Genomic DNA, 15,761 nt, shown 5'->3' on the forward strand with positions numbered 1-15,761 from the left:
AACCCAGACGAGTTGTTAAGAGCATCCCTGGATACCGGCCGCCTCTGCACCTGTCCAGGTGCCTCTTGACGAGGCCGCGAGTGGTCCAGAAAGCCCGGCTCCAGCCCTCAGGGTTCAGAGAGGGTCCCGCCATCCAGGAAGTGAGAAAACAGCCTCCTGCTTCCCTTCCCTCTGCAGGCGGTGAAGCAAGAGGAGGAGGAGAGGCTGGTCCTGGAGAGCAACCCCTTGGAGTGGTCGGTGACAGACGTGGTGAGGTTCATCAAGCTGACGGACTGTGCCCCCCTGGCCAAAATATTTCAGGAGCAGGTACGGGGTTCCGCTGCGCCCAGCTCTTGTGGTTCTGAGCCTCCGGGTCTTCTGTGTCAGCTGGCTTCCTGGGGCTTGGCCTCGGCAGGGGGTGGGGGGCTTCCTCGTCCCTGGGGGCAGGGGAGCAGGGCACCCGGGCTCCACGTGTGGTCCCACCTGCAGCTCCGTGGGGTCTCTTTGCCGTGCAGTGGAGACGGCAGCTCCGGCCTCTACTAGGGGTTCTCGGATGCCCCTTGGTGAGGGCTAGGTCTTATGCAGCCTGGCCTGGCTGGAGGTCAGGGCTCCCAGCTCTGCCTTGGCTGGCGGGTGGGGTGCGCGTTGTCCCGTGGTGGAGCAATTGTCGTCTGAAAGGCTTTTGTCTCCCCAGCTCCCCCTTTCCAGTAGAGAGAACAGGCTTCCGTTGGCCCTCTTTTCATTTGTGCCCGTTGGCATTTCTGGGCTGCCAGCTTGTGTAACACTAAAGACATAGGAGGCCAAAAAACAAAAGCTCAAAGGACTGGCTACCGTGTCAGATCTGGAGTCCCACTGTCCCTGGCTGGTCTGCCTTCTTTTCTCCACCTTCCAGAGTCTTCTTACGTTTGTCTTATTTATAACATTCAGGGCTTTTACTTCTCGAGAGAAAGAGGGAGAAGTCTTCTTGATCTTCCCAGAGGCAGAAGCCCTTGGGCCATTGCGCTTTATTTAATGCTGCTTTTGTCACGGTTTTCTTACTTCCTTCACTTCTTTCTTTGTAAATTATTTTAAAGCCTATGGTATGTTAGGTACTACGGTAAATTATGGATAAATGGGAGAACTATTGATATAATTTATACCTTAAAAGTTTTCAATCTAGCAGATGAAATGATACGCCATAAGGAAGGAGGGTTTTTAATCTATATTTTCCCTTAAGTTAGTATTAAAATAAATCCCCACTCTAAATATAATCCACCTTGCACACTTCTCACTGGCCTCACATAGAAGGTTCAAGTGGAAGCCTGTCACGTGCTCTACCATGTTTGCTCAATTTGTTGACATTTCTTGCATTGTTTCACAGTGTATCTTTCACAACCTTGCTTTTCACTAAAGTACTGTTTTCCATGTCATAAATTAAATATATGTCCATCTAGCTTTTTTTTAGATTATACAAACCAATAGTCTAGAAAGAGGGTAATTCAAGCATTAAATCGTTAAGAAAACAAGAAAGACCTCTGATTTCCCCTGTACCCAGTGAACTTCTCAGATTTTCTCCCAAGGCCACCAAAATGCAGTAATGAATTGTAAAAAGCAAATTAATGTGGTTCCCAGCTCCTCCCAGGAAAGGGGAGTTCTCAGTGTTCCCAAGGTTTCCACTGATGGACCATTAGCGTCTTCTGTAGACACCCAGTAAGCGCACCGAACGAGTGAATGGTGGCTGGAAGGCCAGGCCACCTCCTCGCTGTCTGACAAGCTGCACTTCCTCTCTGGGCGACACTTAAAAGCAGACAAAAAGAAAAAGGTTCCTTGTCCTTAAAGAACGTGGTAATGAGCATGTCCCTTCATTTAAACACACAAACAGGAAAGAAAGAATTGTGAGAAACGTGAGGACTCACATGATTTGGGGCTTGTTGAGAAACTGCATCTCGGTCTTGAAAACAAGAACGAAGCAGAAGGTTGAAATCCTGCTTAAAGCATATGGCCCGATGCAGCATTTTTCTGGCCTGGTATTTATTCCTAGTAGCACCTCGAAAACAGCGCAGCATTTGTATACGGGATGAGTGCTGATGACACAGATTTAACACGTGTTCCAGCCGGTCCTACGTTCATTCATTCTGCACCCACTGAGTGTCTGGTACATACCTTGCAATATCCACGCGGCAGATACAGAAGGTATCGGTCTGTGTTAGTCCAAGGGCTTGTTTTGAGGCTCACGTGCCACTTTGAACTGACAAATGCTTTCCAGTTGGGCCTCTCGTGGGACAAAGAACAGAGGCTGTTTTTGCTGTGAGGAGCAGACAAGCTCAGTGTTGATTCCTTTCATAAATATCTGGTAATAAGCAAGAAGGTGAAGACAAAGCTGATTTGTGAAAAAGGCTAAAATACTACTTATACTGAATCATCCTTAATTGGATTTTAATTCCTGTTTATAACAACATCTCGGGAAGTTTCGTGCCTTCCCAAGCCAAGGCATCTAAGAAGGAAACATTCCCGACACTCGGCCACTTCTAGGATCAACGAGGGACATCTGCTCACATCACCTAAAAGCTTGGCCTTACATACCTACTTATTTCTCTCATAAGAGACAAAAATAGGTAGAATTTAATTGATTATAGCCTTATTTCTATTTAAAGTTCTATGTTAGACCGTTTCATCTGTCACAGTAAAAGGCTGTTCCCGGCGGGGCTACCTGAAGTCCGTGGGCACCTGAGCGTGTATTTTGTTCAACCAGACCTTTAATTACTAATTTGTTCTATCACCTTTGAGGCCAAACACCACAGCTCTGATTTGATGGGGCCTCCAGTGGGTCACTCCAGGCGTCATATGAGTTTTTAGATGAATGAGGAGGAGCTGGGGGTTTATCCACCAGCATGTGAGAGAAATCACAGCGCGTGGAGTCATAGCTACGCGCCTTCATTCCCTGGATTCTGAGTCATAAATTCAGAGACTACCGTAATCATGGAGCATTTACAAAAATTATAAACTTCCCATTACCAGAATATATGCTTTTTAACTCTGAAATGTTATAGTAACTGCTTAAAAAACCTATACTCTATAATTTCATGTTGCAAATATGTACATTATACAGGGAAACTCCACATGTCTATAAAAAGCAGGAAAGTCTTAAATAAAATTTTGCCTATTCATTCACCTTTTGTGAATCAGAGCCATGCAATAAGCAAACTACCCAAATTAGTGGTTTACTTTTTTTTTTTTTCACGGTACACGGGCCTCTCACTGCTGTGGCCTCTTCCGTTGCGGAACGCAGGCTCAGCGGCCACGGCTCACGGGCCCAGCCGCTCCGCGGCATGTGGGATCTTCCCGGGCTGGGGCACGAATCCATGTCCCCTGCATCGGCAGGCGGACTCTCAACCACTGCGCCACCAGGGAAGCCCTAGTGGTTTACTTTTAATGAAGAAATTCCAGGATGCTTCAGGTGTAATCCACATTTAGACTAATTCCCTCCTCTTTCTACTTCTGTAAGCCCTGAATATCCCCTCTAAGGAACCACCAACCCCTAAACTGACCTCTGTATCAAAATAAATGTGATTTTCCCATGTACTAAGTATAACTTTTATGTTCTGTATTTTATCTTACTTCATTTCTTAAAAATGAGTAGTCCATTTATGGTAATTCTGTATTTAACAGAACAAGTGATTTGCCAGCCATTCTGAATTATATGGGAGCATATTTCTAAAAATTAAATCAACTGTGAGGTCTGTAACTACATGATCAATGAAAAAAATAACTTCTTTGGAACCAAAACAAAAGCTACGATGAGAGGGATTATAAGGGGGGGTCCCCCCGCCCCCTCAGTTTTTCACTCCTTACAGTGGTGACTTGCATGACTTCACTCCAGTAGCTGGAATTTAGTGCATTATTTCTCACAACTCATTTGCTAAGATAATTCTGCAGAACTCAAACTACAGTTTGCTGGTCTTTCTATAACTTGCACACCTTTATAGATTTAAAAAAAAAAAACCTAATGATGCAATCAGCAGGTGGAATTTTCTTGCTAATTTTGTTTAACTCTCCCTTTAAATACACCATTCTTATTTCTAGTTACATCACATTTTTAGATTGCCAGCCTGGCATCTGACAGACAAATACCTCTCTGCCTTTGTAAAAATGCTGAGTACCCCTGAGCTGTATCCATTTTAGCATTCTCATCCAGAGTTTCCAAGACAGAGGGCTGAAATATATCCATTGTAATAAAGGGCAGGTTAGTTCTCCATGCCGGGAACCCCAGTTCTAGGAAATTTGAGGAAGCTCACAGATGCCCCAGCCTGTGTTCTCCTTGCCTTAAATGCCATTTCTAAATCTCCCATCGCTCTTCCAAGGATCAGCCGTCATCCGAGCACCTACATGTGTGCTGGCGTGGTGCTGGGCACTGTGGGCGTGGAATGGGAGGTCACGACCTTCTGATGCTCAGGTTTCTCCAAGTCGGAGGAGGTGAATCATTGAGAAAGCCCTTGATTTCCTGTTAGCCGATCATGTGTAAGATCTCTCCTCATCTCAACAAGAATTTACAGATAATCTATGTGCAAGGCAGTCTTTTAAAAGCTGCCTGAAGACAAAGGTGGGTAAGATGCTTGCAATTCTAAATGCTTCCGATCGACTGGGGACAACAGACACATCAGCAGCTGGCAGCAGCACATAAGAGACTGAAACAGTGTCATCCTCGGTGCAGGAGAGGACGCAGCTGTAGGCAGAGAAATCTGGGAAGATATAGCCTAGAATCGGGCCGTAGAAGGTGATGCCGACTGTGGGAGTGAGGCCGGGTCAGCTGAGCCAGAGCACACACGAGGGGTCTTTTCAGGAAGGTGAGGGAGGTGGGCTTCCAGCTGAGGTCCCCGGAGCAGCTGCTAGCTGCGAGGTTGGAGAGCAGGGCTGTGGTCCGCGTGGCTGATAGTCAGTCATGCTACCTGTCCAAACAACGTGTTTTCCCAAAAAGTGTTCTGGGAAAGAGCCCAGATTCTTTATCCAACTTTGTAAAAGTAATTTGGCAGTTTTAGCACTTAATCTTGAGGCCCCACTTTATCTCAGGCATATTTTACGACACCTCATCATTTTGGGAATCCTTGCGTGTCCGTTGTGCGCTTCTGAACGCTGCGCCACACACTTGGAAACGCATCTTGTGTTTCTCGAAGTCATGTCACTCTTCCGATGAGCTTGGAATTTGATAGCAGCAGCCACCTGGTGCTGACTGCACAATCAATTATAGGACCGTGGGACCAAGCACATTTGTCCCAACAGGCAGGAGGTCAGAGTTCGGGGAGTCATTTATGGAAGTGGATCAGACTCTGTGCGTATGTAAACCGCCGTGTCTTCGTGGTTGATTTAAGGCGCTGTGGATCCCCCAGGGTCAGCACTTGGGCTGTATGGGAAGGAATCCATGGTCCTCAAAGCTCCATAAACACTGCGTTTACTCCCACTCTCTGCCCTGGAAAAGACAAACTGAAGGGCCATCTTCGAGTTTCTGTTTGGGGATTTGGAGACCCCCTCACCACTGGATGTGAGTTTTTATTTTGAGGCTATATGCAGCTCAGTCAGTTCACTGTCATCGTCCTCATTTCTTCCCATAAGAGAGTAGGGAGTCCTCGGGAGCTGAGGACTTGACTTAAAGGAGCTACTCTTGGTCCCTGTCAGCCTGCTTGAGGCACCTCGCAGGAAGCATTACGGGGGGTGCATTCTGGTACATTCCAGCTCACCCGACAGACAGCACAGCTCTCCCTGCAGGAGCCTCATGACATTGCTTGTGGTGTCTGTGCTATAGACTGAATGTCTATGTCTCCCCCAAAACCCATATGTAGAAATCCTAACCCCCAGTGTGATGGTATTTGGAGGTGAGTCTTTTGGGAGGTCATGAGGGTGAGGCCCTCACGATGGGATCAGTGTCCTTAAAAAAGAGACCCCAGGGCTTCCCTGGTGGTGCAGTGGTTGGGAGTCCGCCTGCCGATGCGGGGGACGCGGGTTCGTGCCCCGGTCCGGGAGGATCCCACGTGGCCGCTGGGCCTGCACATCCGGAGCCTGGAGCCTGTGCGCCGCAGCAGGAGAGGCCGCAGCAGTGAGAGGCCCGCGTACCTCAAAAAAAAAAAAAAAAAAGAGACCTCAGACAGCTTCCTCCCTGCTGTGAGGACACAGCGAGATGTCTGTGAACCTGGAAGCAGGTCCTCACCAGACACCCCACTGAATCTACTTGATCTTAGAATTGCAGCCTCCAGAACTGTGAGAAATCCATGTTGGTTGTTTATAAGCTACCATCCCATCCCATGGTGTTCTTTTATAGCAGCCGGAACAGACTAAGGTAGCCCAAGAATACCCTATTCTTTCTCCTCCACTTCTGTTCACCTTCCAGATTCTCTCTTACCCTCTCCTTTATTTAAAAAAAAAAAAAAATTTTATTGAGGTACAGTTGATGCACAGTATTGTATAAGTGTCAGGTGTACAACTAGTGATTCACAATTTTTAAAGGTTATATTATGTTTATAGTTATTTAAAAATATTGGCTATTTGGGGGCTCTTAATCCCCACCCCTGTCTTGCTCCTCACCTCCTTTTCTCCATCTTTTACCCTTTTCTTTTACCCTTCTGTTGACTTTTAAGTTTACCGAGGCCAATTCTTCCCATTTATTTATTCAGCAAATGTTTAATGAGCACCTATTATGTGCCCGGCAGGCATTTTTCTAGGTGCTGAGGATAGAGCAGGGGAAAACAAAAACCCATGCCCACATTGATTTGCCTTATTGCAAGGCAGTCAATCAAACGTGAGGCCACCCTGGCTCCCCCAGCCGGGGCGAGTGTCCCAGGGCCCATCTCTGGCTCTGGGTATCTTTCCAAATTTGCTGTTGGTAGCTACTTGCGCAGGTGTTTCTGCTCCCCGGTGCAGAAGGAGGAAGCCAAGTCTCACTCATTTTGTATCTCCCACATCTCCTTTGGGGTCTGACATATGAATAATTTAATAAATATTTGGCAAAGTCATGAAAACAACTTTAAAAGGCTTATAACACCTCCCCCAAAATTAAGATCCATGAATTTAGGAGGGCATGCCTTCTCTTTCCTTGGCTGTGGTGTGTCAGGAAAGTGTAGAAACTTTCACTTCAGAAAGAAAACCAGTGAGAAATACCGATTCACATCAGAGATGTAGATGCACTGAAATGCTTTTATTGAGAACTAGTTTGTGCATACAGAAGAGTATATGTACTGTTTGTACATATGGGGCCTATTAATAAAAGGGACACGCATGAAAGCCACTAACCCAAGGAAGAATCAGGAACTTTGCAACGTGGCTGCATGTACCAAGGCCAGCCTCCCTCTCACCCTCCCCTTTATTTCCACTGGCAGTTAATACTACTCTGAATTTTTGTGTTTATTGTGCTCTTGTTTGATTTCCAAAATGTTTCCCAGACTAGCATATGAATGTACCTTTCTACTCGTCATGTAGAGGCTTCTGTGTCAACACTTAATATTGTCAGACTTCTTAACTTTTGTGGGTATAGAATTATATTGTCGTGTGGGCTTAATTTGCACTTCCCTGATTCCTGATAAGGTTAAGCATCTTTTCTTAAATTTTTCACCATTTTTGTTTCATCTGTGAAATACCTACTCATGGTTTTTGCCTAATTTAAAAAAAAAAGTTTATCTTCTTTTTATTGATTTGTAGTAGCTCCTTCTGTATTCTGGTTACTGCTGCCATCCTTTGTCAGTTGTTTATATAGCAGGCTTTTTCCCCCCGGTTTGTGGTTGGTTTATCTGCTTTACAGTAAACTTTAATGCATCCGACGGGAAGCATCCGAGTTCTGGCCAAGGCGCTCTCTCAGCGGACTCAGTTTGCCACCTCCTAATAAAGGTCCTTGCCTTCAGCCTCTCATCCCTTCCCCACCCTACCGCCTAATTCATACCCTGTGGCCAATATTAGGTTGCAGACACACCTGATAAAGTCACTTATCTGCTTAACGTCCTTCAGTGACTACTTATCACACATCTCCAGAATAAGTCCCCAGTTCCTGTCTGGGCCCATCTCAATTCTGCCTTCAGTGTCTCCCCGTGCCCCTTGAATTCCATGCACTGATGAACCACTTGTGTTCCCTGAGTCCATCCTCACCTTAATACTTCCCACTGGCCCCCTAGGTCTGAGTACCTCATCGTCTAATCTCTGAAGCCTTCCTTGACTCCTGTAAGATCGGCTCTGTAGCCTGGCCTGATGGGGCCCGTAGCACTACGTCCATACATTAAGTTCCCTATATCATAGGGGTCTGCTTATTTGTCTACCTCCCTTAAGATTCCTGGCGTCTCCAGGGCAGGAGTCTTTGTTTTGTTCAGTGTGATGCACCCAGAGGCCTTCAGAGTGCCTGGCACCTAGTAGGTGCTCAATAAATGCCCACTGAGTGATCAAATCAGTGACATCCTCCACTCAATGTGGTGCATGCATATGGCAGCCACCTTCACTGAAACTGACTGTGGAGAGTTACACAAATATTTTAGGGCTGATTTTCAATTGTAATTAATCTGTGTGTCCAAGGATAGCCATCACAACCTGGTACAGATGTGAAGAGCTAAGCTACAATTTTCCCCCAAAAGTTTAATTTCAGAAAACCATGACTGTAGTTCCACCGCTGTCTCTCACCAGCTGTGTGATCTTAATTAGATCAACCAGTGTTGCAGGCCTGCACTCTCCAGGTCTAGTTTCGATAGAACATATGTGGATTTGGCTCTGAAAGTGGACTCAGCTAACAGGCCCCAGGCCACGGGGTACCATTATTTGCTTCGTGGTCTTATAGGTAGCATGTGAAAAGAATGTAAACTAACGTGTAAAGGCACATGTAAAGGGAAAAAAGATATAGCATCAGAAATTCATTGACAATCTTATGAGCTTGTCTCCTACTTTCAGGGCATACTCAAGGCCGCTCTGCTCACTTTGTGGTTTGACGAGGTCAAGTTTGAGTCTTAGTTGAGACGTGGCTTACAGTCACACACATCACAGCCAGTGCTTGTCCGTAATTTAACGATAATAAATGGCATTTGCATTGATGCTTTTTAAGTTCTTTATTGCTTCCATACGTCTTAGGGGATAATAGTGCATCAAGGTGGCTTTCAAAACCGATCAAATAAATGATAAATGTTGTTTATCCTTAACATTAGTCTTCGAAGGCAAGGCTAACAGTTATACCCATTTTGGGTTTTTTTGCTTTAGTTGCTTTCAAGACAGCTAAATAAACCGTTAGTTTGAGAAAAAAGGCTGCCTATGTGAAACTCACCGACCCGTGGTCTCTGAGATACGTGCCTGCGTCGATGGTGTGGCTGCTGCGTCTCTGTGGCTCACGGCAGCCCTGGGGCGCTGCTTCTCTGCGTGGCGGAGAGCCTGGTGCGTGTGCCGACTTCAGGGTCTGCACCTGTTCCACCACGACCTTTATCATTACCTCAGGCCTGCAGGCTCTTGGGCCCTCGTTTATTTCCTCCAGAACATGAAGCCTGGGTGAACAGGAAGAGGGGTTGCCTTGACACTCAGTAACCCGATGAAACGATGTCTAGATAAATAAACCCGATTCTTACGGGAAGCAAGCTGGTGAGAGGCAAAGCCCACTGGGGTGATCGTAAAGCCTTGGGCTGAGCCTTTGCGCCCTTTCTTTCTACAGTGAATGCAGTTTCACGGTGATTGAGTGAATATCTCCATCGTGGGGACCCCTGGGTATGGATGCAGAAGGGCTAAGTAAGATAGCACAGGGAGTAGACCTCAGACCCCTCATTCTGGGTGACACAGGTTGTAAATGCGGGGTGTGTGTGTGTGTGTGCACGTGCACACACACACATGTCCAAGTACACGTGTTCTCCTCTGTGGAAGATCGTGCTGTGACATCTTCTCACCCCTTCTGATGGTAAGCTGTCAGGGCTTGGCAGGGAAGAGAGAACGTTTCTCTTGTTCCTAGAGAGCCCTTTCCAGGGCTTAGGTAGTCACAGCAGAGCAGAGGGAGGACACCAAAGCCCAGGAAGGATGGATCTGGGGGCCTGGGGCTTACCAGCAAGAGGCGATGGGCTTAGGGAGAGCCCAGTCCAGCTCTTCATCCCCTCCAGCCCAGGCTGGTGAATTTCACAGCAGCCAATGTTATCTTAGCAGAAAGATTTCATTAGCCACGAGATCAGGCCCCCATCAAGCCAAGTCGCCGTCTCGGCCCGCTCTCTGCAGGCTCAGAGGGAACGAGAGCCGCCCCCGTGCCCTGGGCCTGGCATGAAGCCCGCCGTGGCTCACGTGTTCCCCACCCCCTACCCCCGTGCATCTTGTCCCGCCTGGGCTCTAACCCGGCTTTGTCTCCTGGCAGGATATCGACGGCCAGGCGCTCCTGTTGCTGACCCTCCCCACAGTGCAGGAGTGCATGGAGCTGAAGCTGGGGCCCGCCATCAAGCTGTGCCATCAGATCGAGAGGGTCAAGGTGGCTTTCTATGCCCAGTACGCCAACTGACCCCACCCGCTCCGCCCGCTGTCCCGGTGATGCAGCGTCTCATGTCTCGAAAGGTTTCCGGGACTGGAACTTCCATTTTCCCGGGATGTGTGAGGCGGTGCACATGCTTTGTCCCCACAAGGCGAGAAGCGCGAGGGCCTCCTCTGCCCACCAGCCTGCTCGAGGTTTCCATGTTTCCAAAGCACCCCGGGCCCCGCAGCAGTGGCTCCCGGAGGGCGTGAATTTCAGCTCATACCCTACAGATGTGGACGTGCATCTCTGCAGACCACGCCCCCGCCTTTTTCCCACCCCAAACCAGGCAGCTTCCTCAGAACAAGGTTTCCTAAACCAAGGCCCACACTTCTTTGAAAACTAAGGCGCAGGTGATGTCTTTTAGGTTGTGACCCCGGAGGAGGCCTTGCAGACGGCTTTAGTGTGATTGTTCCCAGGCACGTCCATAGATGCTTCTTTCAGGTCGACACGCGTGTAGCTGTCACTGCAGTTTGATCTGGTGGTGACTCATTTCTCACGCACAGCTCTAGGCGATGTTTCAGGATGGCGGTTAGCAAAGGAGGGACTCCGCCTGTCGGAGGAGACTTCAGGAAGTCTGGGCAGAGAAGGAAGGCCGGGTGTCATGACAGGGAGATGGGCATCCAGGAAGTCTGCAGGGAGGAGGTGTGCTTGCAGCCTTGTACAGAACCTCCGATGTGCTCATTTAACTGTGACCAGGTCAGGAAAGGTCTCCTCTAGTCTCTTGGGGCATCTTGAATTGTGTATTGAAGGCAGAGCTTCATTCCAGAGAACAAGAGTGGGGAAAAGACCCGAGGGAAGCTGTTGATCCAACAGCTCCTTCCCTTAGAGGGACACTGTACTGGGTCTCCCGAGGAGGTTCTCTCCAAGCCCTGCCCTGCTCAGTCACCCCTGCCCCGGCACACGCCTCTACCACAGGGTGACGAGGGGCCCTGGCCCTGGAGGCAGCCCCACGTTCTGCTGGCTCGGCCATTGACTGACTCCGTCATCTGGGCTGACTTTGAATCACCCTGGACCTCCTTCCGGTAGAGTAACAGGTTTGAACTCTTAGGCGTGTGGCACTGACACGTGTGCCCCTGTCCCTATCCTGCTCCTGCTGTCAGGGAAGAGTCCACGTTGGCCAAAGCGAGAAAAAGAAGAGTGTGTAATTCCTGCAGCTCACTCCGGCTCTGGTTTGCTTAGGACATTTCTTGGCTGTTTTCATTAAGTGGGTCTAGTCATTTGTAGAGAGATGCGTGGCTCCGGGGACCAGCTGGTCTTTTGTACCAGGTGCTTCGTCTGTAAACCCTGGACGGATCCAGTATATTCTTTGAAGCCCAAACGGACCACTGTATTCTGTGCTGGTTGTTGCCCAGATGCCTTTTTAAACTTGTGTGAGGGAGCTCAGGCTCCATGTTGCCCAGGAAGAGCGGGTCCTGCACACCCTCCTCTTCCTCTAGGAGCGTGGTTACCTTGACCTCTTCCCTTTGACGACAGTGCCAGCAGTTCCAGGCAGAATATCCTGGGCTGGCTGACGAGCCGTTCATGTTCCTGCCACGTGAGGGCTGGTTACCTGTCAGATTTCGAGAGGCTCTATCACTAAGGCTAACCTTTGTCAACATTCTGTCACCGTTACTGATGAAAAGAGAAAACATATTTAGTGGTCGAGACTGTGGTCGCCCCTGTAGCTGATCCTAAGTCAAGTTTAAACGTGTGGCACTGGGCTTGCCCGGTTGCCTCTGCTGGGAGGCCCAGTGCCTGGCCTGTGCAGACGGGCAGCGTCCGTGAGGACCCCAGCCTGGCCTGCGGTCCCATTTCTCTCTTCGGTTCCCCACCGCTGCCTCCTCAGCCGTGTGCTTTTGACCTTAAACGCTCAGTCCCGTGGAGTTGAACGCTGTCAACCAGTTGGAAAGGGCATCCTTTCCATGATGTGGGGCATTTTCCCGTTGCTGACACGTCTGAGATCCTTCACTGTGGCCTTTTTGAGCTGAGTTCTTCCCGTTGCATGTGGGACGGGAATGAAGGGATGTGAGGGCTGCAGCCTCCTTTCAGAATGCATGGCACCTTCTCGTGCCTGTTCCAGGAATGGCCCAGAGGAGAGGGTGCTGCATGGGAATAAGTGGATCTCCGGGGCGTAGGGGGAGCCCCTAGGGCCCACCGAGAGGAACTGGAGGCCTCCCGCCCGGCAGCCCAGGGGAGACGCGGCCACCATTGCTCGGGAGGCATCCTCTTCCCGAGGGACCAGATGCCCAGAACTCTCCTTGTGCTCGGTCTCTTTGTGGGATCCGCCCTGTCAACCACATGCGCTCTGCGTGTGCCTGGCGGGGAGACGGCTGCGGCCGAGGCAGAGGACACGCGGCTCTGGGGCAAGCGTCCTAAAGGCTGTCTGCATGCCATCTCCCTGCCCTGCCGCGAGCCAGGAAACATTTTAGGGGCAGGAAGGTGCTTTCGCTCTGAGTGTTGCCAACGTTGCCCTCCAGTTCAGATTCTTTGGGGACTTCTGTGATGGGGGCCTGTGCTTCTTCATGTCAGCAGGACTTGGGCTGCAGAAGTGTCAAGTGGTGTTCATTTCTCTGTAGGATTCACCTCTCACCAGCTTCTGCCTTAGAGAAAGGGCCAGTTTTCAAGGAACATTTTACAGTGTCATTACTCTGTCTTCGTCCCTTATGGCGGGAAGAGTTGCTCTCACACCTGTAGCCCCCAATGCACCGCAGCCCCTAAGATAAACGTTTCTTGGTTGAAACACTCCAGCTGGCCATGCCCCCTCCCCTCTTCATCCCCAGATGCTCCCGTCTCCCCGCTGTGTCTCTGACAGCGCTTTGGGGTCAGAGTCCTCTGCTCTGTGTACCTGCGTCCGGCATACACCGGGCTGCTTATTACCTCTGGGAACGGCCCGAGAACTGTGTTCCCCTTCCCGGCCGAGCAGACCCTGCAGTCTGTATGTACGGTGTGTATCACTTGAAAAGCAGAAATGCCACCTCATCTCTAAGGCTGAGAGTCCATCACTGAGTCCCGCCCTAAAACTAATGGAGCTTGTATCGACCTCTGACCTCTTGACTGTTTTTGTCCTGTATGAGGAAAATATCCTGTCCACAAAAATAGAAACGTAGAAAGGCCACCATTCCGGAAGAACTTCTTGGCTTTCAAAAGAAAAATAACAACAGCAAAAACCCAGTTTCCTTCACCACAGAGCTGCATAGTGTGGAGAAATCCATCACTTTTAAAATTAGGTTCATTTGATCAAAGTTTGATGACTCAGAGTGCTTGAGCTGTACAGCTATTAGGTTGCGTCGCCTTATTTGATCATATTTGAAAGATGACTTCTTGTGTTTGCTTTGATTCGTTCCTCAATAAATTAAAATGACTCAGGCCTTTCACACTGCCCCCTTTGCCCCACACTGAAGTCTCTGGAAGGTTGATTTTGATCAGCCTTTGAAGATTGGTCTTAGTTTCCTTAATTTGTGTCACAGAATCTTGAGTGTTGTTATCAGGCAAGTTCTGAGATTTGCCTTTTATCTTAAACCAAACTCCCCTTTCTAAGGGCTGTTCTCCCTTCTTTTTGGAAGCGTTAGGGGTTTCATACTTCTTTTGTCGAACACCCGTTTGCATTTATTTCTGTAGATAGAACTATAAAAACAGTAGTGTTAAGCCTTTGTGGTTCGAGCATCATTGTTGCTTTTTTGGTTAAGATGGTGAGTCTAGGCTCCAAGTCCTACGCTATCCTGTCTTTAGAAAGCTGTGGCTAAGCGTGCAATTATTTGAAGGGAAAAATAGTAAATTTTAAGGTATCTGTAGTTTTTAAGGAAAAAGTAATCGCTGGGGAGACATACATACTGCCCGTGTCTCTCTGGTGCAGAAACTAAATAGCAAGGGAGGCTCTATTGGCAACGATTACACTGTAATGATTCTCTTTTTCCTTCACTTGTTTTTTTCTGTTAAAGAGTTGTCTGGAAATTGCTTTACTCCAACTTAGTTGAGTTTTTACGTTGGGCGACTCTCATAGCTTTTATCACTAGAGTTGATTTATATGTATCCCAGACACGATGTGGTAAGATCCAACTGTGCTATTTTAGACCCACCTAATTCACCTGAAAATTCTAAGTGTTGACACATGATGCTGCCTTGGGCTTTGGTTAAGAAAAGAATCTCTGGTTTAGATGTACAGTAATAATACAATTTCCCGAGCTGCAGACTTTCCACTTTCTTGGTTTTGTTTAAAAAAAGGCTAGGATACCAGGGAGTCCCAGTAGGTCAAGACCTACATCACCAGGCAGAGTGGGTACTTCATGTGGACCGAAGAGATGTGTTGAAGAAAAAGTAAAGTCCTAACAAACGTTTGCTGAAAATCACTTTACGATGGGCAATCGGAGACAAAAGTTTTTAAATGACAGAAAAAAAATCATCTCATTTGTTGTTCAAAATGGGAGCCAGCATGATATCTAGAAGCATAAACTACCCCTAGTTGTGAACGAAAGCCCTCTTACTGCTTTGCATTCCAGTTTGAATAGTTCGTATTGGAATTTGATTCATATCTTGTGTATGTTTTGGTGTGTAAAAGGGAAAAGTTGGTGTTTTTACTTTCGATATTTGCAGGACAAAGGGCATGTTGTGGTTTGCTGTAAGATTGTATTCTGTATATATGTTTTCATGTAAATAAATGAAAATCTATATCAGAGTTATATTTTAATTTTTATTCTAAATGAAAAACCCTTTTTACTTGAAAAAAATTGTAAGCCACGTTGTTAATAAAGTGAGAATAAATTCTATGATGGTGTTTGTGTCTTTATGTGGGAAGTTATTAAATATTGTTTTTAAGGTTTGCATTAAGATTTTTTTTTTTTCTCACCATGCACTGAAGCAAATGTTTATAGGGTTTTAATAACCATGGCTCTCAAAATCCTATGTTACCTTTCAAGGTCACCTGCTGGCTCTGGATCCTTTTACTCAGGAACTTGGGTTTATTCTTTTTATTAAAACATTACTATACATCCTCACGATTGCCTCTAGCCTTCCCATTTTCCATTAGTTTAGTTATTTTATGATTACCTGGTGCATTAGTAGAAACACTCCTTTATGTCTATGAGAACGATAAGTAAACAGCCATATTTACATTTTTCATTGTCCCTGAAGTGTCACAAATAGGTCTTAGGCATCCAAGTTGGAAGAGGAAGAGATATCTTTGCACCCATCCTGCCGTCTCTGTCTCTGTCGCCAGATTAGGGTGCTCCTTTCCCCTCCCCCACTGCTGCTTCTGGTAGCATCACTGAGGGACAGATAAGATGAGGGGAATAAGGGGCATTTAGGGAAGGGAGGTGGGGGAGTGCTGAGCAATTCTTCC

General features: G+C 47.7%; 1 protein-coding gene across 5 annotated transcripts in view; it reads left to right on the forward strand.

Annotated features, from left to right (window-relative positions):
- Positions 1-15,187, forward strand: part of SFMBT2 (Scm like with four mbt domains 2) — a 207,613-nt gene extending 192,426 nt beyond the window's left edge. For 4 of the 5 annotated variants that reach the window (XM_029238719.1, XM_029238722.1, XM_029238720.1 and 1 more), the window contains exon 20: positions 178-9,076. In XM_029238719.1, coding sequence (XP_029094552.1) covers positions 178-522 — 345 coding nt within the window. In that variant the 3' untranslated portion in view covers positions 523-9,076. Of the gene's footprint in view, positions 1-177; positions 9,077-10,294 lie in introns of those variants that run through there. The other variant, XM_029238723.1, reaches the window with a different exon arrangement.
- The last annotated feature ends 574 nt before the right edge of the window (positions 15,188-15,761 follow it).

This window comes from Monodon monoceros, unplaced genomic scaffold, assembly GCF_005190385.1.
Source record: "Monodon monoceros isolate NGI ecotype Baffin Bay Population unplaced genomic scaffold, NGI_Narwhal_1 Super_Scaffold_21, whole genome shotgun sequence".
Lineage (NCBI taxonomy): Eukaryota > Metazoa > Chordata > Mammalia > Artiodactyla > Monodontidae > Monodon > Monodon monoceros.